The sequence below is a fragment of the Medicago sativa genome, chromosome 1, assembly GCF_051527215.1.
Source record: "Medicago sativa cultivar Bolivia chromosome 1, Bolivia_mono, whole genome shotgun sequence".
Lineage (NCBI taxonomy): Eukaryota > Viridiplantae > Streptophyta > Magnoliopsida > Fabales > Fabaceae > Medicago > Medicago sativa.
Window position 1 is genome coordinate 86,286,629 of NC_140749.1, and position 18,230 is coordinate 86,304,858.

Genomic DNA, 18,230 nt, shown 5'->3' on the forward strand with positions numbered 1-18,230 from the left:
TAATCACGATGTTTGATGAGCCAAAAATGTAATTAAACCTAGTTAATTTTAGAAACTAATTTGTCGCTTATATTTGTAAGACAGTTATCTGAACTCTAAGATTTCAAGTACCATAACGATGATTTCAAACTATTATTATATCAGTCTACTATATTCCTCTGAAAATTATCCAACCATAAAACAGAAACAGCATGCAGACAAATAATCAGCCAACAAATAAAACAAAATAACACATGCATATTACAGAAATTCCATATATGCAGATAACTGGTTTTCAGGAACTACAAATTTATCCTGAAATTGGCAAAAAACAAAACAAATTTTTATAACAACTTTATTGTATCATCATGTATCGAAAAACGCTATGAACTAATTTAATTATAACCGACAACAATTCAATAACAAGAAGTATCATAAATACATGCTAATATATCTTTAATTAACAATAAGGAAGAATGCCTAAATAAGCTCTCTCGACACTTTCTATCCGCTGTATAACTCCAAACCAATGAAATCTTCATGCTACATTTAAAAAAGTTCTACAGAAAAAGTCTTTGGAGCTAACTGGCAGTTCACAATTAGCATATAATGAACAATTACAGGACTACAACTTTTATATATTATGGACTCATAAATAAATACCTCAATGACGTAGAGAGAACAAAATTTCAATTAATTTAGATTCAGTGTTCTCCATGAAGAGAAGACAAGCCTGGCAATCAGGGCCTGAAAGCGGAAAAAGCCACGACAGAGTTGTGTCCACCAAATCCAAATGAATTTGAAATGCCTGGAAAAAGAAAGGCCAGTTAGTTTTTTTTTTTGAAGGAAAAGGCCAGTTAGTTAGCAGTCCAAATTATGATCTTTATCATGCGAAAATGAAAAATGCACTGGTCGCTGAATTATTTAGAATCTTACCAACATTAATTTCATGCTGCTGCTTGACATTTGCCACTGTATCAAAATCAACTGCAGGTTCTGGATTCTACACTCAAGACCAAGGCAAACAGAATGATTATGAAAAGATAACATCTAATTAACAATGAAACCTAAAACACATCTTTTAGTCTAACGTCCATCCCAATTACCGAGCAATGAAAACAACAAGACTTGACTTCTCAATAATAACACGATAGTCAATATATAAGCACAACAAAAAGAATCCAGGTGAGTAAAAATAAAGGGATAAAATACGGACATTGATTAATACTCCCATTGTCTCCTTTTATTTGTCATTTAAGACAATGGACACACAGTAAAGAAATCATTAATTATACTTCTTTTTAAGAGAAAAAAAATAATGTTCCATCTAAAATGTCCTTATTGTAGCAAGAGCAAAATGAAAGCTAAAAAACAGGTTGAGGTACTGATAAATAAGGTTATTATTGAACGGAAAAATAATTAATATTTTACTAATATTCTAAAGTGAAAGATAATTTGAGACAGGCCATTATTGAAAGATAAAATGAGACAGAAGGAGTAACGAGTAAGGATCCTCTCCATTTATGAAAATAAAGGGAAGATGCCATTTAGAAAGAGATACACACAAAAAATAAGATGTGGGTCCTACCACTAAGTGGGTCCCACCATCGTTAATTATTTTTTTACTTTTTTCAAAACTTTGTGTCTTTATTTCTCCAAATGGAAGAAATGGAGAAGGACATAAATGGAGAGGATCTTGACTCAGGAGTAACAACAATTTATCTACCAATAATAAATGCCCGAGCACTCATTTGGTTCTAACAAAGACCCAACAATCCTAATCCTGAAAAACAAAGAATTAAATAAACGTACGAATTGATTGATTGAGGGATGCAGCCATCCTGTTGTTATGGCTTTCACCGTGGCAATAGCTTCCAAACCCCCAGCTGCACCAAGACAGTGACCTATCATAGACTGATATCACAGAAGAACGTATGCATCAGTTAATGGCCATGGAATTGATCAACTATAACCTACTATGATTTAGAAGGCAGAAAGCTTTCACCAGCAAATAAGAGCAAATGACATGCTAATACCTTGGTGGCATTTATTTTGATGCCAGAAGTGTCCTTGAAAACCTTTTTGATAGCATTAATCTCCGCCAAATCACCAGCAAGAGTGGAAGTTGCATGTGCATTTATGTAGTTGACCTGAAAATAAGCAAATGGCATACTTTCACTATGCTAATTTTTTGTATGCATTAATCAGAAAACTAATCCAATGTTAAGACTGATTTCTACAACTAACATATCAACATGCAGCAATCAACTAACAAATTAGCAGCTTAAGCCCCATATTTGACCTAATGAATGAGCGAGTAGCTGGGTATAAACTCATTTTTTTGCAGAGGAGGCAGCAAGCCCTTACATCCAATAGATGAATTTTATTATGTTTTGATCAGTATTGGCACAGCATTTCTAACTCATTCTGACTTCTTGCTAACATATAAATAGATACTGGACCAAAGTACACAGAGAAAAGAGTAAATGGAATACAACTAGCACAAGGAATTTGGTAGGCCCGGGTCCCAATTCATTCAGAGCATCTCTTTCTTGCCTTTTCTCTTTCCTCTCCTCCCATTTATCATCCAACTCCATCATAAGAATTCTGTCCCTTTCCCCACACCCCCTGCTGCGTGCAAGCAATTGTGCTTTATTTTCACAGCTGGTATTATTTAAGTGAGCTGTCAATTTCTGTTATACCCGTTTTATGGGTGGTTACCAAAGAATACAAACACGCACAGTTTCACCTTGTCCTTGAGGTATACTCCCTCCGGTCACATTTATAAACAAAAAACAACTTTTTAAATGCATTAAATAATTAATATATCTGACCTATAAATGTGACTGAATACATTACTTATTCAATGTATCTAAAAAAGTGATTTTTGTTTATAAATGTGACCGGAGGGAGTAAATCAAGAAATTTTTCATATCGCTAAAATAACAGGAGTTCATTTGGAAATAGTTTCATTCTGTTCTGAGCATGAACCAAATTCTCCTTTATTTCATCAAGAATATGGTTTCTCTCCACAATATTAGCAATGCCTTCCACCATGGAAATGTGTCCAGTTTTTCTCACTAAATTCGGTGGTTTCATCTCTACCATACAAGGCTGAAACAGGAATGAGTTTACACTTTACAGGAGCTATTTAATTTTGTGCTTCCCTAGAACTCAACTCAGCTGAGCCGTCTTTGCCGTTCATAATTGTTGCAAGTTCTTCCTTCACCTTTCAACCCTTATCCCAGGAATTTTGATCCAAAATCACAAAAGTCCTTCAAGAGGGGATCATAATATCTCATCTGGACATCCTTTTTCTTCATGATTCAAGTTTTGATGCCTTATACGAGAGGCAGAGCTATCCCACTTCCCTCCATCTATATATTCATCGTTTGCAGCTCCCACAATTGGGAGCTCTAACACCAGTTGGTAAAAACTGGACCAAAAAAGAAAAATGATAATAGAACGTATAATGTATGTATAACCCAGGCACTGATAACAGTTTTAGTACCCTGAATTACAAGAGAAAACCCAACAGAAATGACTAAAATCGAATGAAATTAGTCAGCCCAAGGCTTTTTTAGAGGCCTTAGCTTTTCTCTTCAATGCTCTCACCGTGCATATTTTTCTTGCATTTTCTCTTTCATCTCCCTATTTATCATAGGATTAAATGCTAACACCAGACCCATAGTCCCTCTCATACCACACCCCAACACCATGTGTGCAGACCGCTTCACATGTATACTCTTCAAGCATTATGTGCATCCTAATTTATGTAATTGGAAGACTATATGAACCTAACTTTTTCACATCTATTAATACAGAACTCAAATCATAGAAAATCTTGTAAACCTACTTGAAACCATAACTACATAGCAGCAGCTATACAAGAGATGTTTGCTATTTTTCATGCATGCCAGGTCATCCCCTATTGTATCGTGTACTAAAATATGTTGAAAACACGCATCCAGTATTGCAAGCAAACAGAAACGTAGAGTCGGCCAGAAAGGAAAAACATGCTGAAGGAGGAAAAAAATGAATCAAATGGGAGAATTGAGACCAACAACCATTTAAATAGATAATTTTAGCAACAAAAAGTGTAAGCCGGGTAAAGAGAATGAAACAGTACCTCCTCAGGAGACACACCGGCATCTTCAAGGCTGCTCTGGATGCATGTAGACACGCCGAGTCCGTCAGATCTTGGATCAGTCATGTGATAAGCATCACAGTTAACAGCACCTCCCAAATATTCAGCAATAATAGGTGCACCTCGCTTCATGGCATGTTCCAGGCTTTCCAATACCTGTGAAGTTATAGTACTCTCGTTACAATATAGAAATTAGCTTGTATAGGACCCAAAAAAACAGGACACACACAACATGGCTATTTCTTAAACACTTCAAAGATGCAAGGTTTAGAATTATTCTTTTTTGGATCATGTAAGATGGTGGGACCCCTTCCTAGACCCTGCATATGCGGGAGATCTAGTGCACCGGGATCATGTACAAAGGAAAAGATAATGCTGTTACAATGCTCACAATAGTATTAAAAATAGACCATCTTAAGAAGCAAGTATAGCAGTAGCAATTGCAATTGAATTCTACTTGATCATGAATTTTGTGTATATTTTTACTCAAATGTTAGTATTTAGTTGTTAGATTAATTATTTATTCATTTGTCTGAGTTTGAACTCAGAACCTCCAACACCTTAACCCTTGAGCTGCCCATATTGTTAACCAACCCCCCATATTGTTAATCAATGTAACCAACCAACAACAACAACAACAAGAAGAAAACATTAAGGATGTTGAGAGAAATAAATCCTAACCAAAACTCCAGAACCTTCTCCCATAACAAAACCATCACGTTCTTTATCCCAAGGCCTAGAAGCAGTTTTAGGGTCATCATTTCTCTGAGAAAGTGCCCTGCAAGCAACGAAACCACCCAAACCAATTGGAATAATCGCAGCCTCAGTCCCACCGGCTATCATCAAATCAGCCTCACCTCTACGAATGTGATTGGCAGCAGCATAAAAACAATAATTTGAAGTAGCACAAGCAGTTGAAATAGAATAATTTGGACCCATAAAACCTAAATCAATCCCAAGTAAAGCTGAACCCATATTTGTAATAGCATAAGGAATAAAAAAAGGTGTTATCTTTCTATATCCCTTTTCAATCAAATTCTTAACTCCTTCAGAAAACACAGTTAAACCACCCATTCCTGATCCAACCAAAACGCCAGCACGTTCCTTATCAATCTGCAAATCAAAATTCAAAATTCAAAATTCAATTAGGATATAGTGAGGAAATCAAATCAAAATAGTGTGAAATGAACGAAACAAAACGAACCTTGGATAGATTTGCAGCACCGAGATTAGCGTGTTCGAGTGCTTTCTTACCGGCGACAATGCAGTACCGGAGACAATCATCAAGTCTCCGGTCATTCTTCCCGTCGATGTAACCCTCAGAACTGAAGTCACGGATCTGACCAGCGAATCGAGTTGGGAATTTGGAAGCATCAAATCTATCAATGGAAGTGATACCACTCTCACCAGCGAGAAGCTTATCATAGTAAGCATCAACGTCATTTCCAAACACCGAAGCAAGACCCATACCAGTAATCACAACACGCTTCTTTGGATCCTTTTCTCTTTGCGGCGCGGTGGTGGTGGTGACCGCGGCGGAGATACGAGTGAGTCTCTTGGTTTTGGCGGCGGAGGTGGCGGCATTGGAGGATTTACGGCGAAGTGGTTCGAGCGGTGAAGGACGGAGAGTGGAGGGAAGTTGTTGTTGAATCTGAACTGATTGCATTGTAAGTGTTTGATGAAATGACTGACACTCACTGACGGAGAGTACGAAGAAGGTGAGTGAGTGAGTGAATGAGTGTGTAAGGTAAGATAGCACTGACAAGTTGTTATTAATCTTTGGTATTTAATGTATTTTGACGGTAATAACTATGTTTTCTTCTACATTGGAAATTTCGGAGTTCATAAATATAACGGCAACTTTGACATGTCCACCCCTTCTTTAGGTGTAGATCAACTACCCCATTTAATTTAATTTAATTTTTTGGCTAATGTTAACTTGTGCCCTCAAGGCACATGTTAAGATACTCATTATAGAAATACACATATCAAAATGTGTGCATTCAACTTCTTAAAAGTTGTTATATTGTGTTTTCCAATGCAAAATTGCTCTATTTAGGTTGCTTAACATGTGCCCTAAGGGCACAAGTTAACATGACCCTAATTTTTTCTAAGTAGTAGGGGTTAGCTCGTACGATTTCCTCTCTTAAAATAGATCTTGACTAATATGCATAAATTTGTTTTTTGGTATTGAATCGGGAAATTAGCCATAGCACATTTGCTATAATGATAAGACTTTATTCGGTTAAGTGTGTATTTCGATTGTCATCACGTTTTCTCAAACCCACGTTAGCATTGAAGTTGAGTATTGTATCTTCGTGCTTTTAGCGTTTGAGGTGCATTGGGACGCAAAAATGTCATGAAAAACGCTTTACCAAACAAGCTATAAGAGTGTTTACCGTCTTTGCGTAGAGAAACGTGTTGACACTTCTTATTTACGTTATCTGGGTTTATGGTTAGGTATTTCAAAGATAAAAATTCTTATTAGGCAATGTGTTGTGGCTACTTAAGTCTTCATATCACTTTTTGTTTTGATTCACATCATTTTTTTTTCTTGGAATTTTGAGTCACGTGTTTCCTTAATTCTATTCACCGCAAGATTTGTTTGGATGAAATTTTAACTTGCATATCAAAATTAGTATAGCTTAATAATCTATTAATTTGACAATATGGGAAGGTGGTGACATTGTGGAATCTTCATGATTATACGAGCAATGGCCTATTATCAGTTAATTTGACAACATGGGAAGGTGGTGACATTGTGGAATCTTCATGATTATACGAGCAATGGCCTATTATCAGAGTTCAGACAATTGTAGTTTTTTGAGTGATTCCTTCTGGAAGTCTTCGTGCTTCATCTCTGGATTTACATCGACAATATCCAAACATGCAAGTTGGTCCCTAAGGGGCTGTTTGGTTGAGGAGAAGATGGGACGAGAGAAGTTGAAGGGAGAGAGAAAGGAGAGAAATGTCCCATCAAAGCTGTTTGGTGAGGGAAGAAATAGGGGAGAGAGATCAAAAATCAGTGGACCCCACGTCAATATTCCTTCTCTCCATGGATGCGAAGAAAGGGGAGGAGATGTTGTTATTTTAGGCATTTCTCAATTTTGCCCTTGCTTAGATAACAGTAACGTAGACCATCTTGTTAATTTTTGAAAGGCTAAATAACATTGTTTTTTTGTATGACCAAATAACAAATAATCTTTAAAAAAAAAATACGATTTGATAAAACCAGTGAAAATAAATAGTGTGAAAATCTAGTAATATATTTTTTTTTTGATAAAACTATTGTAATGAATTGATTTAATTAATTGACTTCGTTAAACTATTTTAAACAATTAATTAAGAAGTAGTCTAATTTATGTGTAAAAATAATCAATTTAATTTCTTAATTAAATTAGAATAAAAAAACTGCATTAATTTATATATGAAATCAAAGAAAGTATATATGAAATTAAATTACTAAGATAATAAATTGTATTAGTTTTTTTAATATAAGGATATTTTAGTCTTTTCAAAAATTAAACACACTTCTCTCTCTTCTATTTCTCTCTTTCTTCTCATGTACCAAACAATATATCAAATCTATTCTATTTCTCATCTATTTCTCTCTTTTCAAACTCTTTCTCACATTTTTCTCTCTTCACACTTTCTTTTCACAACCAAACACACCCTAAGCGTTCAACTTTGTTACACTTGCTGAAAGAGGCATCATCAACATATGGAGCTCTGAAAGGTAATATATACGTCGATGTCCCCATTAGTTAAAATGTTTTAAAATTGCTTCAGTCAATAAAGATTGAAGTTGTGCGCGCTCATAATTTTTATTTATTTATTTATTTGTAATATTGACAGTGGACAATGTTGTTTCAGACAAATGTTTCCTTTGATAATATAATTGATACTGATGATGAAAATGTTTAAGATCATACATCCAAAATACATGATCAAGATGTTTCACATAGTTTAGAAGGGGGTTTCACTTATGTTGTTATGCTTGGTTCAAATCAAATATTGATTTGTGTGGCCCCTTGATTCTAATGTATTCTCTAAGATGGACTAAAGATGATATTTATCATTGCTGTGGGTGTTTGGAATCAAATCTCGCTAAAAAGCTTGTGGAAAGTAATAAAGAGGTTGTAGATATGAAGTTTGTGTACAACAATATAACGAATAACTCATAGCTTTTGTTACATATTTTGGAGAGATATGAAAATGTGCATTTTTAAAATTCAGTAAAATATTGTGATACAAGTTATAGTTTAACTTTTTTAGTAACTCAGTCAATTTAAACATATCAACGCATGATATTGTTTTCAACAAGTTTTTATTTTTGTTGTTTTTGTTTTGGCCCAGAAAATTTGACTTTACTTGTTCTTGAAATGAATGTATCTGGTATTCAATACACACAATTATCTTCTAAAGTTGTCCATTGAATCATGTCGCGTATTGAGTCAAACTTACATAAACAATCATCATTTCATCAACCATTCCAAATAATCATAATTGAATTAGTGATTGCAAATTATAATTAACAAACGAATGGTGGATCTCCAAGCATCATACAAACCGACACAGAGAAACCTACTATTTTTTACACGTAATAATAGTACAACCTAGCATGTGTTCTTTCAATTTCCTTTATTCTTGTATTAACAACGTCTAACCTTATAAAATATTACTCCATCCGTCTCACAATAATTGTCCCTTTAGCATTTTTTTTTATGTCTCAAAATAATAGTCACTTTAGAATATCAATGAACCATTTATTACTTTTTTCCACTATCATACCCTTATTTATTGAATTTCATCTAACTTAACTACTCCACTAACTACAATTAATAAGGGTATATTAGTAAATAATATTGATTTTACTATTGAAATCAACTCAATTAATCATTTCCTTAATTACCGCGCACAAACCTTAAACGACTATTATTGTGAGACGGAGTGAGTATTAATTCTTCAACTGCTTTAATATGTTTTTCATCTAGCTCATGTACCTAAGAAAAAGTCACACACACACACACACACACACACACAAAGCTAGAAGACCATGTATTCCATGTTCAGTTGGTCCAATCTTCAATGTATATTCCATGTTCAATTGGTCCAATCTTCGAGACATAAATTGTTATATCAATTTCAAACATAATTTCTCTGATCGCTTTTTGAATGAAATAATTATTTATTTATTATGTATCTATTATTTATCAAATAACTATTTAAATAACCACATAAATCACACTAATTATCTATTGCAATGTTCTATTAATTTAAGAACAAATTATAAATTAAACTAGTTACTATTTTAAAGTTAAACAAAGAACATCACATCGTTAATTATTTTGTTGACCTCTCATTTATCTTAATATGTTCTTTTATTACTCCTCTAACTATTAGCATATACTTTTATAAAAAATGTAATATTAATTTAAATATATGTTAGGCGGATTGAGAGGTAATATAATGCAACTATTTATGGTCTCTTTTATAGATTACTAACAATATTTGGGGCCCCTTATGTATGGGTCATGGGTTGTCATCCATCCGGACTGCACTTTGGGCCACCACTAGTTGTGTAACGTGAGTGGGTCTGTGCGGTTGTCAAAGTCAACTAATGTGTATTCGAGTATTTTTCATTCTCAAAGTGTACAACTAAATATTTCTTTCTTGATTTTTCGTTACAATGATTTTAATATTTCTTTTTTTGATCATGTACGTAGCCTAGTGACTAGAAATTTACTTCTTAAGCTGGATAGGTGTGGTGTTTGAGATTTGAACTTCAACCGTTGCATATATTATGCAATGTATGAGTTAAACTCATGGGAACAAATTATTTTATTTTTATATCGTGTGTATGTTAAAATTAGATGCAAATTAGATAAAAGAACACTTGATAAAACGTTTTAGTGAAATGTTTACTTTAAGAGAGGAAAATGAAGAATGTTGCACTTATCTTTTTCACAAGTATGTTATTGTTAATACTACTAATATGAATCTATAAGTACACAAATGAAACTTAAAAGTTATGCTTTAGTTCCTTTTTCAATTTTTGAAGTTATTTCTTTTGATATAATGAATATTGATTTTCGATTTAGGGTTTTCACATATTTGATAGTTTTGTTATTGTGTTTTTTAAATTTGATATAAAATACAAGATACAAGGAGTTATGAACCTAATTCACTCAAATCGCATAATCATATAAAAGGAGTACAAATAGTTCAGATAAAACAAAAGTGGTATAGGAAATAACATAGGCAAACACACAGACACAATCAAGATGCTATTTTAGTCCAACCAAACTCAGTTTTACGAACTGTAAATCAACAAACAACGAGAAGGTCGTGAAATAGATCGAAATCGAGAACAACTCCAAGAACCTAGATTAAGCATGATAAACATTGAACCAATCTCGATATAAAAACCAACAACTGGTATCAACAACTTCGATTCCGGTGGAATTCCGGCGAAATTCAATCTCTTATGTATTCTCTGCATTACAGTATATGGATTTTATGTATTTTATATTATGATTTCATGTGTTTATTGAATTCAATCTTTTTACCTCTTTTCCTGCATTAGGATGTAAGGTTATATGTATTTGATACGGGGTTTTTGCTGATATTCTCATTTATTTGTTTTTTTTAATTTAGTGAATTGTGTTTTATAATTTTCTTTTTAGAGTTTATGTTAATTTTTCTTTTTTTTGTTTGTTATTTTTTTGTTCTAATTTAATTTTACACAAAAATGACAAAAATGAATCAAGCAAATTTCTTATGCCCTCATGCTTTCATTCCACAAATTCTAACTTCAAATTTTCTACCACCTATTGTTTTATCGAATGTTCTCGCTATTGATATGGTAACAATTCAAGTTCCATAACCTTAATGCTTCTAGAGTTGTTGCATATTATCAAGTAAACTTTGCAGCCCAATTTTCATGAAACGAGATGTTACAAGGTGACTCCACAATCATGAGATGTTATATCAGTACCATATAACAGGAGTTGGGGGTCCACATCTGTGATGCAATTGCATGTGTTATAGGGTATCTTTAGAAAATATATTTGATATTTTTTTGCGTAAATTGGGTATACTCTACGTGTAATTGATATTGACAATCAATAAGAGCTCACCATATTTTCATTTCATACTATTAATTTCTAATTATCCAAATAAAAATGAGTGATGTGACAAAATAGTGAAGTTTTATTGGATATCATCGTAGATCTACTCTACAAAAGCAATGCATATCTTATAATTTTTTTTACCATATTTTTGTTTGCCATGCAAAGTTATTTAAATTAAAATAGTTTGTATCGCTTTTAAATTATATTACACTACTAAGTATCCATATGGGGACTCGATAATGATTTTTTTTTTTGTAGAAAAATATTAGTGATCTTCTGGTTTTAAATATTAATGATCTATTTTTGCTTAAAGTGTATTTTAATATAATTTCTTTTTACACTTCAAGTAGTACACTGCTCCCTCACCTGTGTCAATCGTGACGACCCTTATGAAGATCTTCAACATGTTTTCTTTGATTGTTTTTTCGCTATGCGAGTTTGTCTTAGAACCATGTTATGGGACACTGTGTACCGTGCTTGTACTCAGACTACCAATGTCGTTGACACTATTTTCCAACTAGTGCATGTCCTTTCTCGTGTAGATGTCCAACGATTTGCTGCTCTCTTGTTGAATTTGGGGAAGCACAAGAACCTTAAGTTTTGGCAAGATGTATCCGAAACAGTAACACAAGTTGTTGATATAGAGCTTTGCACCTCATGGATGATTAAAGCTTAGCCAACATTCCTCCAATAACAACAAATAATAGCTGTTTTAGAGCTCACAATCTGGCTTCAAACTCCACAATTCTAGTTGATACTGTTAGCTCGTCTTTTACTAATATTCATGAGCAACGAATGTATCCATGTATGTATCCTGTTTCGTGGCAGTGACCACAAAGAGGTCGGGTAAAATGCAATGTTGACGCTTTTTTTTTCGAACTAAATAGGACATGAATATGAATGTGTAGGGGTGGGCATGGTTCGGTTAACCATTAAAACTGAACCGAACCGAACCAAATTGTTGAAATGGTTCGGATAAACCGAACTGAACCATTTAAAGTTTGAAGGTAACCAAATTGAACCAAATTATGGTTCGGTTAACCATTTGCTTACCTATTAACCGAACCGAACCAAAACTAATATTTTTTATCCAATGAATAAAACAATTTTTATTTAAAAAAATAACAAATTAAAATTAAAAGGTAGAATAGTTTATTTCTTCAAAACAACTTATCTTATGCAAAACAACTTATTATGATCTTTTTTTTAAATAGCTTATTCAAAACAGCTTATTTTATGCAAAACTTATTTTTTTTTAAAAACAACTTATTTTATGCAAAACAACTTATTCAAAACAGTTTATTTTTGCAAAACAACTTATTTTAAAAAACAGCTTATTTTAAAATTAAGAGTCTGAAAATTAAGATTTACCAAACCATTACAATTGATTTGATCAAATTGCAAGTTGTCACAAAAATGTGACATTTAATCCTTAAGGAGGTTCTAGCTTGCAAATTACATTATTAAAGAAAATGTATCTACCAGAAACATTTCATGCATGAACGTTCAGACTCTTCCTTTAAATCAATTCTTGATAGCAAACTGTTAGAATACATTTATTGTGCTCCTTTGAGATAAACAACTGTTGTTGTTATTGTTAGATTCCTATGATAAAATACAGGACCTGTGATGAATGTTTGACAACATAGTGAAAGCTATAAAACGAATCACAATTACCATAGCAGTATTTCCATGTTACTGCCAAATAAGAAAAGAATCGCAATTCCCATTGTACATAGTTTTTCCAAAATAGGTAAGTAAATCTCTAATCATTTAGGTAACATGCAACTTTAAAATCGGCAAATGCCACTTTAACGCAACTTTAAAATCTAATGGTGTAAACATGTTAACTGTATGCTTACAAAACTAGGTACTCGAAATTGTTCCCTAACAATGTGTTGCTATCCTCGAATAAGCCCCAAGATCAGCTAGTAGATTTCTCAAAGAATTGCAATAGACTTAGTTAACAGAAGTTGACTTCCCTAACATAAAACTAACCATCCTAACAGCTTATTCAAAACAGCTTTAAAATAAGCTTTTTCATTAAACAAGTTGTTTTGAATAAGCTGTTTTTTAAAATAAGTTGTTTTGCATAAAATAAGCTATTTTAAAATAAGCTGTTTTTAAAATAGATATGGTTAATGGTTCGGTTTGGTTCGGTTCGGATAATTGTGGTAACTAACGGTTCAGTTCGGTTAGTGAATTGTTATCAAAATAATGGTTCGGTTCGAGAATTTGTTAAATGGTTCAGTTAATTTTGATACGGTTCGGTTCGGTTAACCGGTTCAATTTGGTTTTTGGTTATTTTTGCCCAGCCCTATGAATGTGTATCTATGATGAGGATGACATGTTTGTTCTTGTTAAAATTATTCCAATTTTGATTATGTATGTTGTTAATGTTGGTGAAGCTATGATAAGGCTAACTTTAAATGATACCTTAACTTGAATATTTTCATAGTCACGTATTCACTACCTTAATAATTGTTTGATCTTGATCAGACAACTCGGGAAAAAAAGTATTTAATTTTTATTTATAATTCTGTTCTCAAATCAGGACCGGCTGATCATGATTAGAATGCCGATGACGCATGACTGCGTGAATGCGCAAATTGCAGGATGCTGTCAATCATGATCCATCTATTTTAGTTTACTGATTTTCATCGGTTTCTTATATGCAAATTGCGCAAATTGAACATCTTTTTATATTAATATAGTTGATGATCTTGTTGCAGGAGCTTGGTGTTTCAATCCCACTTGAAAATAGAATGTATCATTTTTATCTTTTCACTTCATTCCACCCATTTCTTCAATCTTTCAAGCAACTTGGCAATTTCTGGATGATCATGCATTAAGAAAAAAGAACATTGATTGTCCACATGTGAATTGCGTCATTCATGTTCTGAGTCATAATTAACACCTCATCGATTCCTCTAAATTTTCAGTTCTTCAACATGATCTTGTTCCTTTTCATTGTGCCTCATTAGATCGTGCCTCAAGCATTCATTGCCCCATATCAAGTATTTGCAAATTTTTTTTTTTTTTTTTATAAAAAGAACAATACAGTAGAATAGACTATTTCTATTCTAATTAAAGTATAGTTAATATATATAACACGACCAGCAACCATTGAACATCTGCGGGGATAGCTCAGTTGGGAGAGCGTCAGACTGAAGATCTGAAGGTCGCGTGTTCGATCCACGCTCACCGCATTTTTTTTTTCCGCTTTCAACAAACCAAACGCTGGTTGTTCAAAGAAAAAATTCGTAAAAATTTGATTTTTTGGGCCCAAATCGTATAACTCTTAATTTAATTGACACTTTTTTTTTTTTGACAAAGTTTCTATATATTAATTTAATTGTTCAAAGAAAAGATATTAATTTTGACACTAAAAACGGTTACTAATAATATGTAAGTATCCTTTCTTCAAATAAATAAATAAAATTAAATATTCATATAATTTTTTTAATATTTGATTTTTTTACGTCATGTATATATATTTGTAATTGATACTAAAGAAATGTGTTGTGTATAACAAACTAGTTTAGAGACCCGGCGTTGCCCGGGTTAGATATTAAATAAGTTTTATAAGTTTGTATGCACGAATACACGTGTCAGTATATTAGAGTGAATTTATTTAAATTTACAATTATAATAATATCATAAAAATAAATATAAATGATGAGATGAATGTCCAATGCAAGAATAAAAAGTGTAACAAAATCAATAATGAATTAGTCCAAGTGGTAAGAGTTTTGGGTCCCTTTAAACATGTGGTCATGAGTTTGTTTCATGGCCCATGCGTATGAGAGAGAAAAATCGATTGAAAAGGAAGAAAGTGGTTGAATATATATATATATATATATATATATATATATATATATATATATATATATATATATATATATATATATACATGTATATAGGGATTTGCTAAAACACACCCACTAGTTTTTATGTGGGAGTGTTTTAGCAAAGCTACACCTTAGGGTGTATTTAACCACTTTTTAGTTCTTTACTTGCTAAAATACTCCTTCTAAAAAATAAGTGGATGTATCCTAGCAAATGCCTATAGGATTTGCTAGAACACACCCACTTGTTTTTGTTAGAAGGTGTGTTATAGCAGCATACACCTTAAGGTGTATTTATTAACTTTTTAGTTATAACTTGCTAAAACACTCCTACATAAAAATTAGTGGGTGTGTTCTAGCAAACCCCTATATATATATATATATATATATATATATATATATATATATATATATATATATATATATATATATATCAAAGTATATGTATGAGAAATAATAAAAGTCGTGTTTGGCAAACCTGAAGAAGGAAAAATGTTAGATGAAAAGAGGGTTTGGGGATTCTGTTTGTGCTTAAAATATGTAAATATGTGATTAACGAAAATTTATTTATTTATAGTTAACATTTGCATTAGAATGTGTTGCTAAAAGATAACATAATAACTAATCGAACCTTTTTTTCCCTCAAACATAAAAACTAATTGAACGATATAGTGCTAAAAGATTAGTAATAATTAATTGAAGCTTCTTTTCCAAAAAACAAATAAACAAATTGGAGTCTTTTAATCATAAAATAAGATCGTATATGTACACTTTGTTGAAAGTATTATGTGTAGTTTGTTGAGATATTTCCGCTACATAAAATATTAGAAATTCAATAAAAATTTAAAGAAAATATTGAGTAGATAAGATCAAAATGTTGTTGAGATATTTATGTTAAATAAAATAGGGTTAATTAAGTTTTTAGTCCCTATAAATATTCACAATTTTGTTTTTAATCCCTGTAAAATAAAATCAAACTTTTTAGTACCTGTGACATTTTCCTTAAGCATTTTAGGGACCAAAAATGTTGATGGAAATTTTTATAGGGACTAAAAATGCTAATGAATTTTTTTTATAGGGACTAAAAATGCTGATGGAAAATTTTATAAGGACTAAAAAGTGTGATTTTATTTTATAGGGACTAAAAACAAAATTTTGAATATTTACAGGGACCATTTACTTAATTAACCCAATAAAATATTGATTTTTAAAAATAGAAAAAATAATAAAAATAGGGTTAATTATGTTTCTAGTCCCTATAAAATAGCGACCTTGTAAGTTTAGTCCCTACTTAATTTTAATAGCATTTTTAGTCCCTATAAAATAAAATTTACTTATAATTTTAGTCCCAGCTAAAACAAAGTTTGATTAATTATCCTTAAACTCTTAAATTTTTGAACGATTTTTTTGAGACAAGATTAGAACACTATGAAAGGTTCGTTTACTAAAATTTAGAATTTTCTGACATGAAATGAATTAAATATGAATTTTTTAAAACGACAAAAGTTAAAGATAAAAAGTAATAAAATCTGGATGTAGAAATCAAATTTTGCGATAATTTTTTGCGGACGAACTTTTAGTAATGTTCTAAACATGTCTGCAAAAAATTGTTCAAAAATTTAAGAGTTTAAGCATAAATTAAACAAATTTGAATTGAGTAGGGACTAATACTCAGTGCAGAAAAACAAAATTAGGGACTAAAAATGCTATTAAAATTAAGTAGGGACTAAACTTACAAGGTCGCTATTTTATAGGGACTAGAAACATAATTAACCCATAAAAATATTGAGAATGAATGTGGAAGTGACACCTGACATAAAAAACCTTACATTATATATATACTATTGATTGATGATTGATGTGTAGTTTGTTGAGATAATTCTGCTACATAAAATATTAGAAATTCAATAAAAATTAAAAAAAAATACTGAGTGCATAAGATCAAATGTTTGTTGAGATATTTATGTTAAATAAAATATTGGTTTTTAAAAATAGAAAAAATAATAAAAATATTGAGAATGAATGTGGAAGTGACACGTGACATAAAAAACCTTACTTTATATAAATACTATTGATTGATCGATATCAGGTCCTGAAATATTATTATTAAAATCAAAACGCTACTGATTAATAATATTAAAACGAAAAGGACCTTCGTATGGGACTGCGGTTATTAACTCTATACCTTCGTATGGGATGCAAATCCAGTGGTATCCTCAATCTATTTGTGATTATCTTGACAAAGTTGCGTGTAGATTTGTCTGGAAGGGATCCGAGAACAAAGGTATTCATTTGGTTAGTTGGGATAAAATGACCCGCCACAAGAAATTAGGTGGCCTTGGTATTCGCATTGCTAGATTCCAGAATGTTGCTCTCCTTGGCAAGTTGGTGTGGGATATTCTTAACTCTGAAGATAAATTATGGGTCAGGATGTTTAAAGATATTTACTTGGGGGAAAATTTGGTCTTAAATGTTACTAGTCGAAAGGGGTCTCCTACTTGGAACTCTATTGTCAAAGCTATTGAGCTCCTTAAAGATGGGTTTCAATTCAAATTGGGGGATGGTAACTCTAGTTTTTGGTATAGCCCTTGGCTAGATAAGGAACCTTTTTGTACTCATGTGCCTTACGTTCACTACCATGATATGAACTGAAGTATCAAGGATCTTGTTGATGGGAATGATTGGAAACTTTCTCGCCTATATTCTATACTTCCCACCAAAATTATTAATAAGATTAATTTGGCTCCTCATTTTCTAGTGCATGACGTTCCTGATGTATGGGTGTGGAAGTGACACGTGACATAAAAAACCTTACATTATATATATACTATTGATTGATTGATTGATGTGTAGTTTGTTGAGATAATTCTGCTACATAAAATATTATAAATTCAATAAAAATTAAAAAAAAAATACTGAGTGCATAAGATCAAATGTTTGTTGAGATATTTATGTTAAATAAAATATTGGTTTTTAAAAATAGAAAAAATAATAAAAATATTGAGAATGAATGTGGAAGTGACACGTGACATAAAAAACCTTACTTTATATAAATACTATTGATTGATCGATATCAGGTCCTGAAATATTATTATTAAAATCAAAACGCTACTGATTAATAAT

General features: G+C 31.9%; 1 protein-coding gene and 1 non-coding gene across 2 annotated transcripts; one reads left to right on the forward strand and one right to left on the reverse strand.

Moving 5' to 3' along the window:
* Window positions 1–240: 240 nt before the first annotated feature.
* LOC146958583 (3-oxoacyl-[acyl-carrier-protein] synthase I, chloroplastic-like) lies at window positions 241–5,886 on the reverse strand. Its single transcript, XM_085740105.1, has 7 exons — window positions 5,331–5,886; window positions 4,808–5,239; window positions 4,109–4,282; window positions 2,016–2,129; window positions 1,792–1,893; window positions 916–982; window positions 241–787 (listed from the first exon to the last, which is right to left on the reverse strand). The coding sequence occupies exons 1-7, from the start codon at window positions 5,790–5,792 to the stop codon at window positions 720–722; spliced, it is 1,419 nt and encodes a 472-aa protein (XP_085596231.1). The 5' UTR covers window positions 5,793–5,886; the 3' UTR covers window positions 241–719.
* An 8,509-nt stretch (window positions 5,887–14,395) lies between these two features.
* On the forward strand, window positions 14,396–14,468 carry TRNAF-GAA (transfer RNA phenylalanine (anticodon GAA)). The gene has a single exon. It is a non-coding gene; the product is annotated as a tRNA-Phe (tRNA).
* Window positions 14,469–18,230: the final 3,762 nt, after the last annotated feature.

Coding starts and splice junctions, on each gene's coding strand:
- LOC146958583 (XM_085740105.1), bottom strand. CDS start 5,792: ATGCAATCAGTTCAGATTCAACAACAACTTCCCTCCACTCTCCGTCCT. Junction 4,283..4,807: donor GAGAAGGTTCTGGAGTTTTG/GTTAGGATTTAT, acceptor ATAACTTCACAG/GTATTGGAAAGCCTGGAACA. Junction 1,894..2,015: donor TCAAAATAAATGCCACCAAG/GTATTAGCATGT, acceptor CTGTGATATCAG/TCTATGATAGGTCACTGTCT.